Consider the following 19,778-nt stretch of genomic DNA (forward strand, 5'->3'; position numbering starts at 1 on the left):
AAAGGAGAGGAGTGGACGTCCTTTGGCCACATCCCAATTTATTGAGACACTGAAAATGTTTTGTTGTGGTATACCTACCACTGTTGTTAGATTTTCTTTAAATACATTGTTTAAAATGAAGAAATGACCATTGCATGTTTCTACTTAAATGCCCTACTTTCATGATATAATATCACTGTAGCATTCACTTTTTACATTTTCCATATATTTCACCTGAAAGTCGAATATCCCTAACTTTCTGTGAGTAGTGTATTTAGCTGACAATGCATCTGTACTTTAACTTTGAGCACAGGACTGTTTTTACATGGTTGTACCTACTTTTACTTAAGTAAAGTCCTTCTTTCACCACTGATTATTCATACGACTGTTTCAGCCTTTCTCACTTTATCACCCGCAGATGGTCAACAGTGTTGCTGCTAGGCCTTTGACCACTTCCACTGAAATGCCTTATTCACCATGTTCAGCACTGGAGCAGATTTTCAACTTCTTGAATGAATGCTGGTATAACAACAGTGTTCCACTTAAAAGCCTTTAAAAATAGAGCTCTTGCTCCATTTTCTGCCTCCACTGAACTCAATTCATGGTTTCTTTTGTGTAATCAAACAAACAAATGGCCAAAAGTAAGTAATAGTCACTACAATAAGGCAAACTGCAGGTAAATAAGATAGAAATGTGATCAAATATACATCAACCAAAGCGGACAAATCAACAATAAAGAGGAAAAACTCACAGTGTCAGTGATCCATGGAGGAGCTGAGAGCCCACAAAGTCAGAGCGCACCTGAACACACCTGGAGTCACTTCACATAATTACAGGGGTCACACTGGGTAGGAACTGTCAGTTTGCCCTCAGGGGGCAGCGTTTCTCTGCATGGACATGCATGAATATGTCTGCAGCCAATATGTATACCCTCTGTTCTGTTAGACTGAATAAGGAAAAGCCTAATTCCTCATCAAGGATCGCTAAAGAACAGAACCTAATATTGAGTAACTGTCAATTGCAAGAAGTTAAAGATAAAGTGATAAAGTGATGAAGAAGATTGTGTTCAAACCTGTTTCCAGTTTTGTATTCAGTCATTGCTTGTCTTTTATGTTGTGTTGTTTTATTGCTTTTGGGGGGGGGGGATTTGTATCTGTTTGTGTGATATCTGCTTTCACAAAGTGCTCAAAGAATACACTTACTTACTTACTTGAACTACTAGTACTACTACCACCACTACTCTTCTTGTTCCTACAGCTACTTCTGCAGGCAGGATTACAGTTTGCCTCTGTTGACCGTCCAAAGTATTCCTCCCACTGTCGCTGCACCGTGCACTGCATGTACCCTGCTGCCTTACTCATCAGCTACAGTGTACGGGTGTACTGCAACCAACCAGCACACTATGTCCTATGGTTGGAGCCTAGGGATTGCTGTGTTTTGTTTTCTCGCTAGATAATAAGAGAATACAAGTAAAATGGGCCACCTTAAGGCCTTCGTCATATCACTTTATATTAACCCTTAGCAGCGAATGTCACCACACATATTGGAAGTTAATCAAATGACCACAAAATAACCTGAACCTGAGGCCTTCAGGGCCCCCGAGGGTGTGGGTCAGTTAGTTAGTAAGCCTTGAGAATGGCAATCCCTTTAACATTCATCTCCATGTCTCCTTGCTCAGTTGAGAAAGAAAATAGGGCCAATTTTGAGAGTAAAACAACATTCACATTCCCATATGTACATTTGTGGTCTGTATAATCACTTCGTCTCTCCATACTGAAGGTTCGCTGTAAAAATCCATTCTGAACGTCAGTCAAAGCGAATATGAGCTGAATCTCAGACCAAAGTGTTTTACTGTTTCCCTGGACAGTGTTTCCTTGCTGATCTGAGTCGAAGGGATAACTACACAGAGAGAGAGTTTATCAATAAAAAGACTAGTGTACACATTTGCAAGTGAATGTTGCTTTAAGATCAGTTTCATCATCTCCACGTTACACAGAAACGGTGAGCAACGGAGTGTGAGACAGGCAGTGTGAGACAACAGGTTGGTTTTTTTTTTTTTTACAATGTGTCATCATTTTCCAAGAGTCATTTTTGCTGTTAGACGCTGTATAACATTACCATAAAAGCCACATGTCAGTGAAGGTGAAAAAAGTAATTCTCACACTAAACAGAAATAAGAACTGAGAAAGCTTTGTGGAAAGCTATTCTTAGAGCTGTAATAACCCGAGTTTAAACCTGAGAAATGTGAGGTTTGTAACCTGCCTTAACCTGCTGTTTGTTACCTGTTTTTTTTTTTTTTTAAATCATGTACATACTGAGACGTGAAACATTTCTTAATGGTAACAATAATATAGCTGATAGGGAGCATTATGAATAAAAGGAGGATATACTTCCCTCTTCCTCAATACATGACTTGACAGATAAAACACAGGGCCAGAGATTATTATTATACTCATGTATATAGACCATAAAGATAAGTGGATGACCTAAACTGGTTTACAGTAAACTGTAAAATAAACCCTCATAAGCCTGTAAATCAGTATTTCTTGTGTTTACCTGCTTTATTTTGACCTATCTCTCCTAGAGATGACCTCTTCACACCTGACCTCCATCTTCTATTATCTAAGGAATAGGTAACTGGACCAAAACCTGAAATAAGTTTCTAAATATAAGAATCTTATATTAGCATTGTGATATATTATAGTCCACATCTCACTTATTACTTAATTACACTCATCTTTGTGCACAAATCAGAGCATCTGCATCTTCACCTCAAGGCGCAGCTGAGGTGAAGAGAGTGCCTCAGAAGTGCATCTCTGCTTCTTGTAAATGACGTGGTCGTGTTGGTCCCTTTAGACTGTGGCCTACACATGCGCTGGGGTGGTTTGCAGCCGAGTGTGAAGCAGTCAGGATGAGACTCAGCACCTCCAAGTCTGAGGCCACGGCCATGGGGATTGTTCTGTCTGGGTTGAGAGAGGGTTGGATCCTGCTCCAAGTGAAGGGATTCTAGTATCTTGGGGTCGTGTTCATGAGTGAGGGTGAAAGGGAGATGGGCAGACAGATTGGTACGGTGTCTGCAGTAATACGGATGCTGCATCGGACAGTTGTGGTGAAGAGGGAGCAGAACTAGGAGGCAAAGCTCTTGATTTACTGGGTCTGTCTACGTGCCAACACTCAACTAAAGTCAGAAGCTTTGGGCAGTGACCGAAAGAACGAGATTGTGGGTACAAGCTGCCAAAAGTAATTCCCTCCATAGGGTGCCTGGGCCCAGTCTCAGAGATAGGGTGAGGAGCTCAGACATCCGGAGGGAGGCTGGAGAAGAGTCGCTGCTCCTTCGTGTCAAAAGGAGCAGTGGAGGCGGTTCGGGTGAGGACGCCTCCGCCAGAACTCACCAGAGGGTTAATACATCTGGCTTTTTCAACTGCAGCATTTTGTAAGAACCACAGCAATAGGTAATAATTTACTAATTAGATTTTCATTTATAACGTAGCATGCTGTTATTGCATAATGATTTTAGCAGTTACAGGGCTCCGCGGTGACGTAGTGATCACAGACCCATACTGTATGACAGCAACATCCGCTGGTGACCTTTATGTCGTTTACCTCCCTCTTTGTCCTCCCTTCCCCTGAGAAATGATCTACTGCCTTTACCATTTAAAAGCAATGCTTGCTTGGAAAAGGTCAAAAAAACATGTCAACTTTGCCCTCAGAATATCTAAAATCATTGAGATGTATCTTCACAGCAAGGTCAATGACTCATTGTGTAAAAAGTTGATCAAAAAACATCACATCAGAGGACTTGGTGACAGAGGTTTAAAAATCATAAGAAAATCATCTTTGGTCTCTAGCGTTTGAGTAAATGTGGGTCAAGTAGAGACACAGTCAACATTGTGTCATTTTACAGCCGGCCAGCGAGCGCAGCTTTCCTGCTCACGTGTCGTCCCTCCCCAAACTCAACAAGAGCGTCACCCAACCCTCCATCCCACAAGATTACTTACAGTAGCTTATTACTTCCACCCAGTCATCCACTAAATCTTTGACATGTTTATCATTAAGCCAAATTCATGTATTCCAGGAAGGGGAATAAAATAGCTTTCGATCGTATGCCTCCTCCTTCCTCAAAGCACTCCTAACTCAACGCCCGATAAATTACTTTGCTGATATGATATGGCAGCATTTGTGTTTGGGGGTTACTAAATAACCGAGTCAGTTAGGCAGCTGTTATTGCAGAGACATGGTATTGCTAATGGCTGAGAGCCATTAGTCATCACCATAAAATCAAATGAGTATAAAAAGTCTGCAACACACCCGACACGTCATCTTAATGAATGGGGGCCTTTTCCTGGTGGAGAGCAAATATGCTATTTTTATGTTCATTTCCTGGATTAAATTTTGAATAAATGTTTGAAAAAAATCTTTGAAAAAGTTCTTTTCTAACGCTTAATGGTGGTCTCATCGTCTTAGATGAAACATGATGTAATTTTTGTCCTTACAACACATTTTGCCCGGTCAAGCATAGCTGGGAAAGTTTCACAACACACATGCGTGCATTAAAAAGTAACTACTCTGGATTCACTCTGTGGGAACAGTCTGGCCGGTGCTGAACTGTATGCCAGTAAGGAAGTGGAACAACGAGCTATTCACATACAGTGGTGCTCCTGTGGGAAGACAGTGCTGTATCGCCACCTGCTACCATATCACTGACTAAATGGAAATGAACCCTTTATATGTATTGTCCCGCTAAGGGATAGGCAAAAGTCGTTGTGTGCTTTTTGTGTTTAATGTCCAGTGCAGTCGGCTGACTCATACTGTTTGCATTTCATCATTCGTGGAAAAAAAGGTCCAGTCTGCAGAGTGCAATAGTGAGATTTTGTTAACCAGAAAGGAAGTGCAGCTGTCAGTTGAAGGATATATTACACTGTATGCTGTTGTATAGAGAGGTATTTGCATGATGTGTTTGTTTTTGTGAGGCGGTGGAGACTGGCGGAAAAGGTGAGGAGGAAAAAAGATAACATAGAGAGAGAGACAGGGAAGGGTGGTGATAGGACAAGAATGTGTATTGCCCTCCTTGAAGTCTTGAGGCTTTACCTCCTCCTCCTCCTCCTCCTCCTCCCTTCCCTCCCCCTCCTCCCCTCCTCCAGACAACACCTCAAGGCCGGAGCATTCTCTAAATCCATTTGCATAAAGTGCTAAAAAGGGAGCTGACAGAGCAGGGCAGGTGATACCGGCCAACGGGCACAGAGGAAAGAGAACCCAAAGCTGACACTGCCACAGCAAGCTATTCCACACACACACACACACACACACACACACACCTGTGACTCCAGCAGACAGGAGGACTTCAGCCCAGGCAGAGGCACAATTAAACAATCAAACTCCCTACTGGCACCTCAGAAGTCACTTTGACTCCACAAAAATGCATCTTTGGGAGCAAAGGGAGTGAGTCCAGCCCTGAGAGATAAAGAGAGGATCACCTGACACCTTCTTCTGTCAACAGGTAAACTGAGCCTTTTCTCTAAATATTTCCATGAGCCTTTGTGCTTTTTCTATCAGTTTGTGGCTTGCTGTTGCTATAATACAAGACTTTAAAAAACTGCATTGTTTCCATTCAAGCGTTTGTTTTAAAAGTGAAGCCCATATATATATATATATATATATATGACCTGACTCTTTTTAAGAACTGTACTGTACTGTGAGGGGTGAGACTTAACTTCAGACTGATGGATTAACCTGTAACAAATGAGGTATTTCCTTTACTTTATCAAGTGCAAAAAACAAGACTGTGTAATGGATTACATCCATTACACTTTGGATAACAGAACCCTGGTAGCAGCTGCACCAGTCAGTAGCTGTTTTCTGTATTGTCAGTTAAAGATACTCAATTATCTGTATATTGTTTCCTGCATTGTCTTTTGTGTTTACGCATGTGATGTCTGTACACGCTCAGATCTGTTTCTGCCTCACGGTCAGTTAAACTGTCTGCAGCCCCCCTCCCCCTCAAGTTCAAACAACAGGTAGATCGAGTTTCATTTACCTTTCAAACTGAGAACAGGTAGGGCAGCATTGAAGATGATGTCTGAGCTCAACACACAGCTGTAGGTACGCACAGCTGAGCCTGACACAGAGGGCACAGAAAACAGAATACTACAGTATTTAACACAAAGCTCCAAAAGAACGCCTCAATTTGAATGACAAACAAAATAGGTCTGGTGAGCGCCAAGCTGTGATTGGTCACTAATAGGTCAGTGGGACGGGTGAGAAAAATGTGGCACTGATAGTGATGAGGGACCATAAACTGAAGCTTAAAGCAGAATCCTGACCTCTCCCATGTTTAAAGTTTGTATTTTGGGCTCAGCAACAACTTAGTCTGGGTTACTATTTAACTCTGCTGCACAGTATACAGTATACAAGCCATCAGTTTAACTCCAAAGACCCTTGAGTCTGCCTTTCCTCAATCTGGACTCTGGACAACCTTTTTTTAAAAAAAAAAAAAAAAAAACTCTACTCTACACTCTACTGTTGTGTGCCAGTAAACGGTCTATTGGACCATTTCCACCTTAACGCCAGACTGTGAAACTTCTGCAGCATGTGATGATTAATGGATAATAAATTCTAAAACATAATCTAATAGTAGCACAAGTAGAGAAAACTGTCAACCCAGTGAACTAAACCAAGCTAAAGTTTGCTAACATGAGAGTCTGATACTGCATTCTGTTTACACTAGATAACAGGTATCTCTTAACTAGACCATCAATTGGATTTTCTGAAAATGAAGGGAGATATTCCATCAATGCAGGGATACAATTTAATAACTTGCTCCCAGTGCAGTCTCACTTGTGTCTTGGATTGTGTGACAGATAGTCACGGGCTCAGGCCGATGATGTAAACAGCATATTTCTGCATCTGCAAATAAGATAGGCAGGAATTTCAATAGATAGCAGTGGAACGTACTTGGTCCTTCTGACCAGCCAGCAGATTAAAAACTGTGAACTTTTAGCTAACATAGACGCTTAATGTGTTACCAAATCACCACAAATGGGACACCTACTGGGGACACACTTTACCCTCACATGAGGGGTAACATCAAGCACACAGCTATGCAGGTGTGGGGCCCAGACCCTACAGATTCATATATAACCTCCTTTTTATTATAAAATGATGCTGTAAATTAGGTCCAATAAAGATGCTGTAAATGTATTGCAGTCATATATATATATATAACCTATATTATATTATATACAGTATATCGTACGTAGCCTGGTGTTGAGGCTATATATATATGCATGTTGAGAACCGTTCAAGGAATCACTAGGACTACAACAAAGAACAGCCAAAGGTGCTTTCCCCTCATTGGCTTTTGTGTTATTTTTCAGTTGGTTGCTATTTACTCAGCACTTGTTCAACAGGTAACATGGCCCGAGGCTCTGAAATCTGTTTCTCCTTTTAAAGACCTTGAGTTCTAATTTCTCTGGCCCATGACTGATGTGAAGCATGTACTGATTAACTTAATATGAACCTTTTACGGGTGTGAATGAACACTCAATACTGGCCATGCCAATACGACGAAGATGCCAAAAGTCAAAATGATAAGTGAGCCTAAGGCAATGGTAGCTGCTCCCCGGTGTTGTTTATTCCTGTCTGTTTGCATGCAAACTACTTGAACAACGTAATGGTCCAGAATGTTTTAGAGGACAGAATAGTCGTAGCATTCTCCGATTCTTTGGCTCATCATTACAGATCATTTTTGATTGTGCTTCCATTTGTGTAGTCAGCACACAAATGCAGTTTTAGGTAGGTAAATAAGGCAACTTATAACAACTAGGTAAATATTTAATTTGGAATTTTTCCATTGGCTGCACCTCTTCTGTCTGTCAGGGGGAGTTAACACAGGACAACCAGACAACAGAGTTTCAAATTTAGGTAAAATTGAGTCTTGATCAGTATTTGGGGAGGGGGCTTTAAACTGATAAGACAGGTGTAATTATACATAAAAATCTGTCCTCATCCCTCTAAAGCATGTTTGAATTCGGTCGAGACGAAGGGAGAGAGTTGGAGGTGCAGGAATTTCAAGGGTAGATGGAGCGATTAGACAGAGAACAAGCAGGGACTTTGTGTAGATTGGAGTTTTGGGGCAGGACCAACCCTGAGGGCACAGAGAGGAGAACACCTGTGCTCTAACCATCCTTCATCCCAACACACAGACACACACAGTCTCCTTCACATTAGGGGTCTTTAATACCTAAACCACAACACCAGCAGGCAGGTTAATATTCCTATTAATCTAAAGAAATGAGACAAGGAGACCAGACTCAAACTCCCTGCAGTCCTGCAGACTTTACCCCAAAAACATGGTCTAGGTGACCTACAGTGACTAAAAATCTGGTCTACTAGCGTGTGTAAAGTTTCTTTACTGAGCTGTCTGATAAACAGATTTGAACACACGCTTTTCACGCTTGAAAAGTCACATTAACAAAGCAGCCTGTGTTTATCCCTGATGGTGTTCTAGGTATGGCCACATACTGTAACTCACCCAAAACAATCTTTCGTCAGCTGCTCGATGCAAGAAGGGCCCATGGATTCTCTGTACCAGCTGGTGTGTGTTTACGCACTACGCTGGCTACCTTTAAATGCAGACTGCCCAGTAAACTGTGAACGTTCACGTCTTTTGAACACCTGTAAAAAGTAAATGGAGGCTCCTGCATTTAAACTCCATGCAGTGACACAAATTAGCTCTTATCCGAGCTACAGAAATCAGAAATTTGGATGTTTAGCCTGTGCTGTGTCTGTTTTACATAGTCTAATAGGTCAGTTCATTAGATATTAGCATTTCTACAGATGGAGGATTGCAGCCAGTGGCTTGTTAAACAGCCACTGTTCAGCACACAGGATTCTAGCCCTGTGAAAAGCTACATGAATATAAAGATGTTATTGATTAGACTTTCGGATTTTCAGTCATTGTGTTCGTTTTGCAGGGAGCAAGCTGTTCAAGGGTTAATGTCAATATGTCAATAGCTCAAAATAGCTAGCGAGATACCACTTGGACTACACTCTCTTAGTGTAAATTTACCAAAGTTTTCCTGCTTAAACATTGGTTAGATAACTTGGATTTTTTAAGCAGCAAAGAGAGCAGCGATACTTTGTTTTTTTTTTTACTTTTTTTCGTCATCAGTTACACTGTGAGGAGACTGTGAGGACCGTAAAGTTTACACTCAATTTCAGGTCACGAGCAAGCATAAAACATCCACTGTCACCATGTTCCACATTAACAATGTATTTGTGATGTGTTGCTCAGCAAATGGTGCTTGTTTGCAACCAGGACACTGAGTCACTCACTGATCAAGCATTACAAAACCACACTGAGGTTTTGTACTAGAGGCTAATCTTTTTTAGATTTTATGGTGAAATCAAGGGTATTTTAGTCCAAACTAAACAATAACACTCACTCTGTACCTGCCCAACATCACATATAGGGATTTCCTGCCTTGACACATCACTTTACTGACTCACTTGTTTGTGCTTGCTGCCGTTGCTTAAATAAATCCATAATATCACTGAACACATTTGACCCATTTTGCATCATATCTGTGATTGAAGCACTCATTGACAGACCAAAATCCTGTCAGCTTTGTAATATTCTGTATGCTCTGCCTGGAGGTAAGAATAGTTCGGAGTTCAACATTCATCCAGGTCATATAAAATGCGTACGGATTGACTGAAATCCTGTTGGGATTATGGTTGTTTGCACTTGCTTGCACGGTTTTAATGATACCAGCAGCAAGATGCTGTCTGAAATATGAAAAGTAATCTTGACGTTTCATTATCTCTCTTTTAAGACAATCCAGAGGCGAAGGACAGACCAACAAGTGGAAAGAAAAGGTCGAGGAGTCCAGAGGAGACTGATAAAAGAAGCCATAGTCATATTTCTGAAGATGGATCACTCTCCGCAGATTTGGCACATGCAGGTCGCACCCCAGGACGGTGCTGAAGAGCTGCAAAAGAAGATGTCAGTCATCAGCCAGCTGGAGTGCTCTATCTGCTACAACACGTATGACAATGTCTTCAAAACACCCAAGCTGTTGGAGTGCACCCACACCTTCTGCCTGGAGTGCCTCTCTCGCCTAATGGCCATCTCGCTGGATGACCAGGACGTTAACGCTGGCAGCACTCGCCTGTCTTGCCCCTTCTGTCGTCACCTCACCGTGCTGCCCGAGGAGGGACCCCCGGCTCTGACCACCAGCCGCGATGTCCTCTGCAAGCTGCCCAGCCACCAGCAGCAGGAGGAGCCTGTGTGGCTGGACGGGGAGAAGCTGTGCTACAAAAGCTCCAGACATGACTCCGTGTCGGGCTCCCCGGACAGTCCCACGGCTTTCTGCATCTGCATTGACATTGGGGCCAGCAAGACAGTGGACCCTCCGATCCAGACACAGCCCCGGACTTTTGGCATGCTGGACCGCCTGTCGGACTGGAAGAGGATGGTGCTCTTCATCGTGCTCATGGTGCTGCTCGTTGCCGTCGTGTTGTGGCCACTGCAGTGTGTATTTAGCACTGGGAACATGCGCTGTATCCGAGAACCCATTCATCCCGACCCAACTAGCACCACAACAGTGACCACTACGTTCAGCAGGCCACATGTTCTGAGAGCATGAACTAGACTGACAGGACTTCACTACAACTGTACATAATATTGTATATGACACATTTGGAATATTTTTGTGCATTGTTGCACTTTTGCTAAATGCATATTGTGATTGCGACACACAACTGTAAACAGAACCACACACGTTAAAGCCACTATGTGTTGGCTTTTAGATGTCTGACTTTTGTGCCCCCCAGTAATAGTTCAAAAAAAGACGCTGGCAGAGATAAAAGGGCTGGAAGTAACACAGACTGCAGCAATTTTCACTGGAATTTAGTGTTATTGTGTCATGTGCCATCTGGCTATTTTGAATTATGGTAACTTTTCCAATTCTAATCACACAATAATTCTACACATAGCAGCTTTAACTTTAAATTGCATATCCCAAAGTTATCTTTATCCACAGTGAGAAGAAGTGCATTACTAAACTTGTACAGATTGAACAAAGGACATCCAAAAGTGGAGGGAAACTCTCACGGCCACTTTCCCTCATATCAGTGACACAAAAAACATTCTGCACTTAGATCAACACCGGTAGTTTAAAATGATGGTCGAATGTTTGATAAGAGTTTTTGGAACTTTGACAGACGTTCTTGTCATGTTTGGACATTTGGCAGAACATCAAATGTCAGAGAACACGAGTGGGCTGATTTTGTTGTCGCTACTGTCTGCTCAACATTTATCTGTGATGTAGAGACTCGATGTTTTAACCAAGCCAAACAGTGAATGTTAGAATTTTGACATGTACAATGAAATGTGAACTTTGATTGGCAAATACGTGGTCGGCTATAGAACAACAAATAAAGCATCAGGTAACAGAAAGGTCTATGAGAAAAGAAAAAGAATGTAATCCCAATGTGCCAACTGAGGACCCAGACTTTACATAATGTACGTTTGATTTGTGTGTTTTGATATGTCCTTGTTTACAAAGCTGGAATAAAAAAAGTGAAGTATCAGCTCAGATCATGCTTCTGGGAAATGACGAAACAGTTGTGCGTGACAGCATCATTATTAAGATTGATATCATTTGATTGCCGTTTATCAGGTTCATGCATTTTCTGTGCGTCTTAAAAACTAAATTTACTGCAGCATCAGTTGGTGGTTTAATCTGACTGAACAGCAGGTGTAGTAAATTCCCCTCAAATAACACACAGCTCCTGACATGCTTGGATGCAAATTAATAATAAGTCCTTTAGTAACTGATTAGTTTCAGGCTGGAGTTGCTGAAGACGAGCCATTCACTGACCGCTGTTTGTCATTTCCTCCCTACGTGAACCTTAAACACAAGACCATAAAAGCAAAGACCTCCTTCGTCCTGGCAGGAAGTTGCTTTTAATTATTCCCGGATGAGGTACGTCACACAGAGGAAAAGTTAAGCTGTGGGGTTTTCCGACATGTGTCCGCAGACACATGGTCAATAAGACATTACTCTTAACATCTAACACTCATCAAGGAGTGGCCATAATTAAAGAGCAACTTCCTGAAGCACTGGTTGACCAATAGATGCAGGAAAAGAAAGTAAAAATGCTCAGTCATGGCTTTGAAAGGGGAAAAAAAAGACAATAAAATGACTAAGTCCATTATGTTTCTGTTATTATAAGGTCTTACTACTCTCCAATAAAGCAGAATAAACAGCCCACATCCTTGTGGATAGCAGCTACATAAAAAATGTTTCATTCAACCCTCCATGCAGCTCCTGTTAAAATGCTGAAAATAAAAGCACTCATTTCAAACTCATCACTCTGGTTTCCCCCTCCTTCACTTTACCGTGGGTTATAAAGCTACACTTTCTACCGACCACTTCAGCCATGACATAATCTGTCATTACTGGTGAAATTGGCGTTTTTCTGGAATGGGTTTCCCGCCCTGCTTTTCAATCTTAATATCAGTTAACTCGTGTTCTTTGAGCAACATTCTGAGTCATCATGGTATTCATGCAGTAGAGCACTTCTCCAACCAAAGTGGATAAAATGGAGAGTCACAGGAGGGTCCAACACGAACACAGTTTTATAACACGTCGTCCTGTGTTCTCTACTGCTTCTCAATAGTCCAAGATACAGAAGGCCTGTTTGTTACACTGATTTTTCTTAGACTTTGGGACACAGTTTCCAGCACCCTTATCCAAACGCGGAGCAGAAAAGCTTCCAACTCCAGATTCTCAAGCAGATACAACAGAAACAAGCAAGATGCACACATCACTTTACATAGTGCCATCATAAATCTTTATTAAACTATACGATAATAAACCATTTCGATGCCATTTCTGGCAGCTCATTGCATCAGCAGTTGCAGCCTGTACAGCAAAAAAAAGGCGTCTGGGCAGAGCCAGTGCAAGAAGAGTCCACTGAACAACACAGGAGCACTCGGTACATAACTACTCACTTCAGGCATACTGTGAGCAACAGAGGAGCAAGGAATCAAAACAAAAAGACATCGACATCATGTTCAAGTAAATGTAAGAGGACAAGCAGAGAGAAAATACCGTGTTACTACTGCATACCTCCATGTACAATGTTCCAACTCAGAGCCAGAATTTACTTGTCAATGGTGAAATTACACCAAAAATAACATTAATAATAATAATAATAATAATAATAATAATAATAATAATAATAACAATAATTCAGACACAATACAAATGCGTGAGCGGATAAAACAATCAATTAGAAATACAATTTGAAACAAACCATCAAAATGAAACAACAATGAGAAAAAAAGAAAAAAAAGAACAAGAGAAAAACGAACAAGAAAACACTGATGGCAAAAATCTAGTGCACTACAAAAATACTTCCACAGCCAATGGACATCCACACACAGCCTGAGGCCAATGACTCAGCAGTTTCACACTTTCAAGTATTGATGTTTCACCATATCATAAAAAACATGACCCATGGAGGCAAAGTAAAATACAATAAAAATCCAAATTATCCACAGCGCAAGATAGTTGAGAAAAACAGAAACCACAGAGGTCGTTTCTCATTCATCAGACAAAGATCACAGTTCAGATGGGAAAAGAACAAAAGGAAAAACCAGAAGGATTCAAACAGAAGTACATCAAGTAGTGCAGCGCATTTCTAAAAGACGTAGGCCTTCGCTCACACTGGGCATCGATGCCTCTGACTTCATAAAACACAGCTTTTATTCACAGAAAGAATCAACCATTAAAATACCTTGGCAACAACCTGTACTCTGTGGGAAACCTCTCCACGCTGACAGACAAGTGAGTGAAATCACTAGACAGAGCTGCAGCTGATGTACTGGGACCTTATTAAAATGACTCTGCGCTCTTGCACGCCTTTAAAACACAGGATGATATGGCAGCTCAATGCTGCACTGTTGCTTTATGTGAATATCCCTCACAAGGTCAATGGTATCAGATTTCAGTTTATTTCAGTGCAGTGACTGAGTGTGTTTGCTTTGGTACATTTTGATAACACCTTTACACTTTCAATCAGGTTTCTTGAGAATCACGAGCTGCAGCTGCGGAAACTGGCCAATTTATGACTGAAGAGAACAGAAAAGTCCGGCTTGTGAGTGTCCTTGACCTGGATAGTCGAACATTTCTGCTGATGGAGAACGAGGAATGTTCTGAGCCCAAGCACCAACGCGAGCAAGTGCTGCTCATTTATTGTTTAGTTTGATGCATTAAAATCAAAAAAGGGGAGACTGAACACAAATTATCATGACATCTTCCTATTGTGAGAGGACCATCAAGTTATTACATTCGAAACGAGCTAGGTCAGGCTTTACCAATGTATCTGCATATGTATTTGAACAGGATATTTTGGTGCTGATCCAGGAGGCTAAAAATAGCAAACAATCTGCCAGACAGAGCAGAGGGCTCAGTGCTTCGCGGCACCACTGTCTTCCTTATCACATCAATGACACCAGCTTACTCGCCCCGCTATCATCAAGCCTGGATTATGGCCATCTTCTAAATTACTTTTTGGAGACAAATCTATTCTTCAATCTCAGGCAGATGGCCATCTGGCCTCCTGTAATCGCCCCCCTTCCCTTGTCTCCTTGTGACGATCTCCTCCGACAGATGTTGAACCGCGTCAGACCTGCTGATTAACGAGGACAGCCAGTCAAAAGAAGCTAAGACACGGCGGTCAGCCAAAGCTCAAGTCCAACAACCCATTCAGGAATCCTCTCCACCAATTTCCTGTCAAATGTGGAGTTCAAACTACTATTACCATCTACCGGTAAATCAAAATTTAGTGCTGTGGATGCTGCAGACACAGTTGTGCTTAAGCATAATCTCTTCCATAGTTACGCTCCTTTATCTATGCATATGCATGTGTACGTGTATGTGTATGCAAAATCAACATGTGATGTGTTACACAACCATGAGACCAACAACGTCAACAAAAACACCAAGAAATAATGAAAAAATTGTAGATTTTACTGCTTTTTTACATCTTGGCCAGGGGACTACAGATGAAAACTAGCCTTCTGGCTAATTCTGGCTTTTTTAACCACGTGTAATCATGTGTTTTATGAAATTGTATTGTCCCCTTTCAAATAAACTAAACTAAAACAAGCTAAATAAAAGCTTAGACAACGCCCTCCCCCTCAAATTTTTATGAGGACTTGAATTTGTAGTCAAAGTGGGACCACTTTTACACCCATGAATATGTCAAAATTTGTTGAATAAGAGGACTTGCTTGCCCTCCTGCAGCAAGTTATGTAACTGCCCTTACTGTCACTCAGCAGCCACATTAATAACCACCACAGCTGGAGAGAGAGAGAGAACGTCGCAAAAACGGCCAAGTTCAAATGACAGCCAGCAAAGACGGAGAAAGAAGGAGCTTGAACAGTTATTCCTGGCAGCGAGCGGGCAAACAGCTTAGCGTTGACCTATTCTGGGGTCCTGTACAGTTCTGTTCGGTTCAGGCTGGGGCGCACTCCACGTTTAGCATCTGTCACCTCAAGGAAAAACTAGGTTGTTCTCCACGTCAACTTGGGTTGCCCGGGTTTGGAAAGTAGTAATAGTAGAGATGTAACAGCAGTTTGGGGAGGCTAGATTACAGACACATCCTGTGACAAGGCACTTGCTCTGGATAAGAGAGGGATAGGCGGAAGCTGTGGGCGAGAGAGAGAGGGGTAAGGACTTGGGGGGGGGGGGGTCCTGAGCGAGAGCGCTATGCTGTAGAGTCCTCCTCTCTATGGAGGTTAAGGTTTGACTCCAGACAGAGAGGTCAAGCAGGACGGCAGCAGGAGAGGGGTCAGCTCGCCGCCTTCAGCCCCAGGCAGGGTCCACTGACAGGGGGTGTAGTCAGAGCAACACGCTCCTTCCTCCCCTGAGGGATTTTCAGGTGCTGACGAAGCGACACCTCCGCTGAAGCTGGAGCACACCCAAACAGACAAGCAGACAAGTGGAGTTAATGGCTGGCGCTGCTTTAAATCACGGACACTAGGATCGTGTACATGCGACTTGGCTGATCCAATCACAAGTGGACAGCTCCAAGTAGATCTGATGTAATTCATGCTATGGAGCTAAAAGCAGCGTTTAGAATCCACCTGCCTGTTATCCAGACAGGGACAGATGGAGCACACACAGCAGTGCTTGTCCTTGTGTGTTTGAATTTCAAATTGTTTTTGTGCAATGATTAAAACTGCTCACACTGAAATTCATTAACCTGTATTGCCTTAGTAATACCTTGGCATATGTTTGTCAATTTTGGACTGCAATTTCTTGTTATTTATTGGCACATAAATCAATATTGATACTATTGATGAAACCTATCGTACGTGCTATAATTTGAATATTTGAAAACACAAAGAACTCCTGATAAATATGTATGGATTTAATAATAATTTAATAATTTAATGACGAGTGAATGTATTTTAAATACATTCACTGCTGACAAAAACACTGTTCCCTCTCTGTTCAGTGTCTTGTGCAGATGACCCCATAACCAAACTCATGATTCACCTTCCTTAACACGCCTCAGTTCCTCTGCTTTATTAACCACTACGAGGGAGAAAAGAACAAGCCTGTGAGGATTGAGGTTGATCATAATTTGAGCCTAAACTGAATCTTTTGTAGCTTTAAGAGAGCTGGGCCGCTCCTGGCCACCCTATAATTTAAACCATAAAAAAAAGAGGACATCACCTTTACGAATTGAATTTGGCTCACTGGAAGAAACTGAACTCTGTCTTATGTTAGCGTAAAAGTTTTAACAGCACCTTGAGTTTTAAGGGGAAAAAATAAATTTGCCTTTAGGTAAAGGGGCTGTGCAGAGCTGAGGCTTTCTTCAACCATTTGCAAAGTTGATTCTTGGAGTATTTTATTGTTTACATCCATGCTCGCTAGCTTGCTTCTACTTCCCTGCCTTTGCTGGCACACTGCAGCATATCTTGGCATGTTATCGCCACCTGTTGATCGGTGGAATAGAGTAACACCACTGCTCCATAGCGCTGCTCCACCCCCCACCCCCCTCTATAATGCAAACCTTTTACAAAGTGCTACAGTAAAAAAAAAAAAAAGGTTACTCCCGTAAGTGGGGTGATACTCTGACAGATTAGTTCACTTTTGCAGGAGGAAAATGCCAAAACAAGTGCTAGTTTTAAACACGAGAGGCTGAATGTATTTCACCAAAGCACGAAGCGAAATGTAAACTCTGTACAGTGAAACTCATTAAGTACTTACAGAGAGGCAGACAGAGAGATGTGGAGATCCACAGCGATGGCTTTACCTCCTGGTGTTACTGCTAAAAGATGTCTGAGGGCTTTTGAAGTTTATGTTCTCGTACACACTCGACGAATCATCATTTGTCATCCTGCAATAACACGCAGAGAAAACACTCGGTAACCCATTTCCACACACGTGTTAATACTCGTGTCCAGTGCCACTTGACCATCATAGCGTGCGTCATACTTACACGGAAGAGGAGCGCGAGGATGCCATGTTGGGTTTGGACCTCGAGTTGGTCATCTGGGGATATTTTATATTGGAATATTCTCTCTCCTTCATTTTATTCCTCTGCAAAGCGACGACATGACTAGATTCAGATTCAGTTTAGAGGACACGATCCTCTACAAACCTTTCACAAAATGTCCCTGTCAGCTCTGAGACCTCAATTTAACTTTAAACAGTCCCAGATATGGCACCACATTCAGCAGTGGAACAGCACTTTGGAGACTCACTGAGATAGTTACCATACTGATGCCTGCCTCGCTGCTCTAACTGTCATAACAGAAAAGACAGTGGTGGCCTTCAAACTGTCATCTCAAACACAGTTAATGTAAATATTTTAAAACTTTTATTACTGTGTCGAAAAAAGTGTTGTGTGATGTATTTTAACTTCTTTTGGAAGCCACTGTAATGTCTCTAGTGTAGCGTAGTACCTGCTCCTCCTCCAGTCTCTTCTGAGCCGTGTCTATGTGCTGCTGCACAGCCATGTAGATGAACTTATACTGGGCCTCCGTCTGCACCATGCCAGACCTCTGCTGCCGTACCCTCTGGATGGTCTTAGGGATGTCGATGTCACAATCTAGACCTAGGACACACACACACATGCAGATGATGCAGTATGAAGATGTTAATATAAATCAATTAAAAAATAATATATAAATAAATAAGAATCAATAATAAGTCGGTGTCGTATCTGATTCTCCCACCTTGGCGGTGAATAATGTCAATAAGGATGTCGATGACGATGATGGTGCCCGTCCTGCCGATGCCTGCACTGCGGGGACAACAGGGTGACAAGTCAAACCCAGTGTAGTTACATCACTTGAAGAAATTACGTGTCAAACGTCGCTGTGAAAAATAGGCAGATTTATTCATAGGAGCATACTTGATTTTATCCAGCCGCACCAAGCGCTGTTTTCTAAAGCCCTAAACGACTATGAAAGTAACACATGAAAGTCTAAAGTTACAGAATATAGGTTTTCACTCACCAACAGCAATAAAGTAACGTGAATTTGTTGCTGTGTCTCATATAAGATGCTGTTAGATCTCTTAGAGAACTCCGCTCCACTCAGTGTTATTTTCCCCACAATAACAGCATTAAATTTTTCAGCAGCCGAGTGCTCAGATGTGTCCTGTCAATCTGTCATGATGTTTGTGGTGCATGTCGGAGTGATTCGGAGAATTACATGTACAATACAAATCTGTTACAACATTCATTTGCTGTCAACATATTTGAGAGTAAAAAACCTGTAAAAAAAAAAAAAACATTTCAACAAAAATATGAAAATAAAATTAAGATTAGTCCCGACAGTCAACGTCAAACGGACAATATCTTTTTAGTTTAAAGGAGGTACGATTTTGAACCTTAATTATAGCGCACCCAAGTGGCCAATTTCTTTCATTTGTATTTGGTAAACAAAGCTTCAGGTGTCCACAGCGGGAATATCTCGTGGAAAGTTGAGTCAACGTGGAGAAGAACAACAAAAACAAAAGTATTGACCCACAGATGGGTTTAGCAATACAGGAAAACCCCTGGAGAACCCAAGCCATTACAAATTAATGAGTAATGTCTGACAGTGTGTGTGAGCATGTGTCTGCGTCTGAATGTACGCTTATCAGTGGACTTTTTTCGCCAGAGACAGTGCAATATGTGTGTGTTCAAACTTGATAAGTGTAACTGGATTATTGTATTGTTCTCTCATATTTACCCTCTGCCTCTCTAAGGAGGCTCCCAACCACGCTGTAATCGTCTTCGCTAGATGTTTTGGATGTGTTCGGTGTTGTAACACTGGCCTCGGCTTTGTGGTTCAGATGATGTGTGAGTGTAAGAGGAGTGTACACCAGAGTTGATTTTAGTAACTGTTGTTGTTGATCACCTCTGTCTCTACCTGAGGCCCCACTGATGTACTATTACTAATATACTAATATTGTAAAACACTGTCTTTCCCTCCCGGTTGTACCTGCAGTGGACGACAATGGGTCCCGTGTTTGGAATGGTACTCTGGGTGCGGTTGACTTCCTCTAGGAACCAGAGGACCCCGCCGGGCTCATTGGGCACGCCGTGATCCGGCCAGCTCAGGTACTGGTAGTGCCAGATGTACCTCAGAGGCTCCTTCTACGAGGACACAAAAACAGATGATGGGCGGACGTTGTCAAAAATGTCTCTTAAAAAATTTAGATTTCATAGTTCTTTATGTCTATGCCGGCATGTCTTTCTCCTCCTTCCTCTCCATAGCGGCTCTA

The 19,778-nt window shown here is 42.0% G+C and overlaps 2 protein-coding genes across 3 annotated transcripts in view; one reads left to right on the plus strand and one right to left on the minus strand.

The window, feature by feature from the left end:
* The first annotated feature begins 5,199 nt into the window (after positions 1 to 5,199).
* LOC139210074 (RING finger protein 223) lies at positions 5,200 to 11,154 on the plus strand. The gene is made up of 2 exons (XM_070840038.1): positions 5,200 to 5,476; positions 9,813 to 11,154. Exon 2 carries the CDS (start codon positions 9,909 to 9,911, stop codon positions 10,623 to 10,625), a length of 717 nt encoding a protein of 238 aa, XP_070696139.1. The 5' UTR covers positions 5,200 to 5,476; positions 9,813 to 9,908; the 3' UTR covers positions 10,626 to 11,154.
* A 4,097-nt stretch (positions 11,155 to 15,251) lies between these two features.
* Positions 15,252 to 19,778, minus strand: part of ptpn11b (protein tyrosine phosphatase non-receptor type 11b) — a 35,041-nt gene continuing 30,514 nt past the window's right edge. For both annotated transcript variants that reach the window (XM_070839304.1, XM_070839303.1), the window contains exons 11-16: positions 19,496 to 19,650; positions 18,242 to 18,309; positions 17,969 to 18,120; positions 17,503 to 17,603; positions 17,271 to 17,400; positions 15,252 to 15,962 (exon numbers count right to left, since the gene is read on the minus strand). In XM_070839304.1, coding sequence (XP_070695405.1) covers positions 17,313 to 17,400; positions 17,503 to 17,603; positions 17,969 to 18,120; positions 18,242 to 18,309; positions 19,496 to 19,650 — 564 coding nt within the window. In that variant the 3' untranslated portion in view covers positions 15,252 to 15,962; positions 17,271 to 17,312. The remainder of the gene's footprint in view (positions 15,963 to 17,270; positions 17,401 to 17,502; positions 17,604 to 17,968; positions 18,121 to 18,241; positions 18,310 to 19,495; positions 19,651 to 19,778) is intronic.

The sequence above is a fragment of the Pempheris klunzingeri genome, chromosome 11, assembly GCF_042242105.1.
Source record: "Pempheris klunzingeri isolate RE-2024b chromosome 11, fPemKlu1.hap1, whole genome shotgun sequence".
Taxonomy (NCBI): Eukaryota; Metazoa; Chordata; class Actinopteri; order Acropomatiformes; family Pempheridae; genus Pempheris; species Pempheris klunzingeri.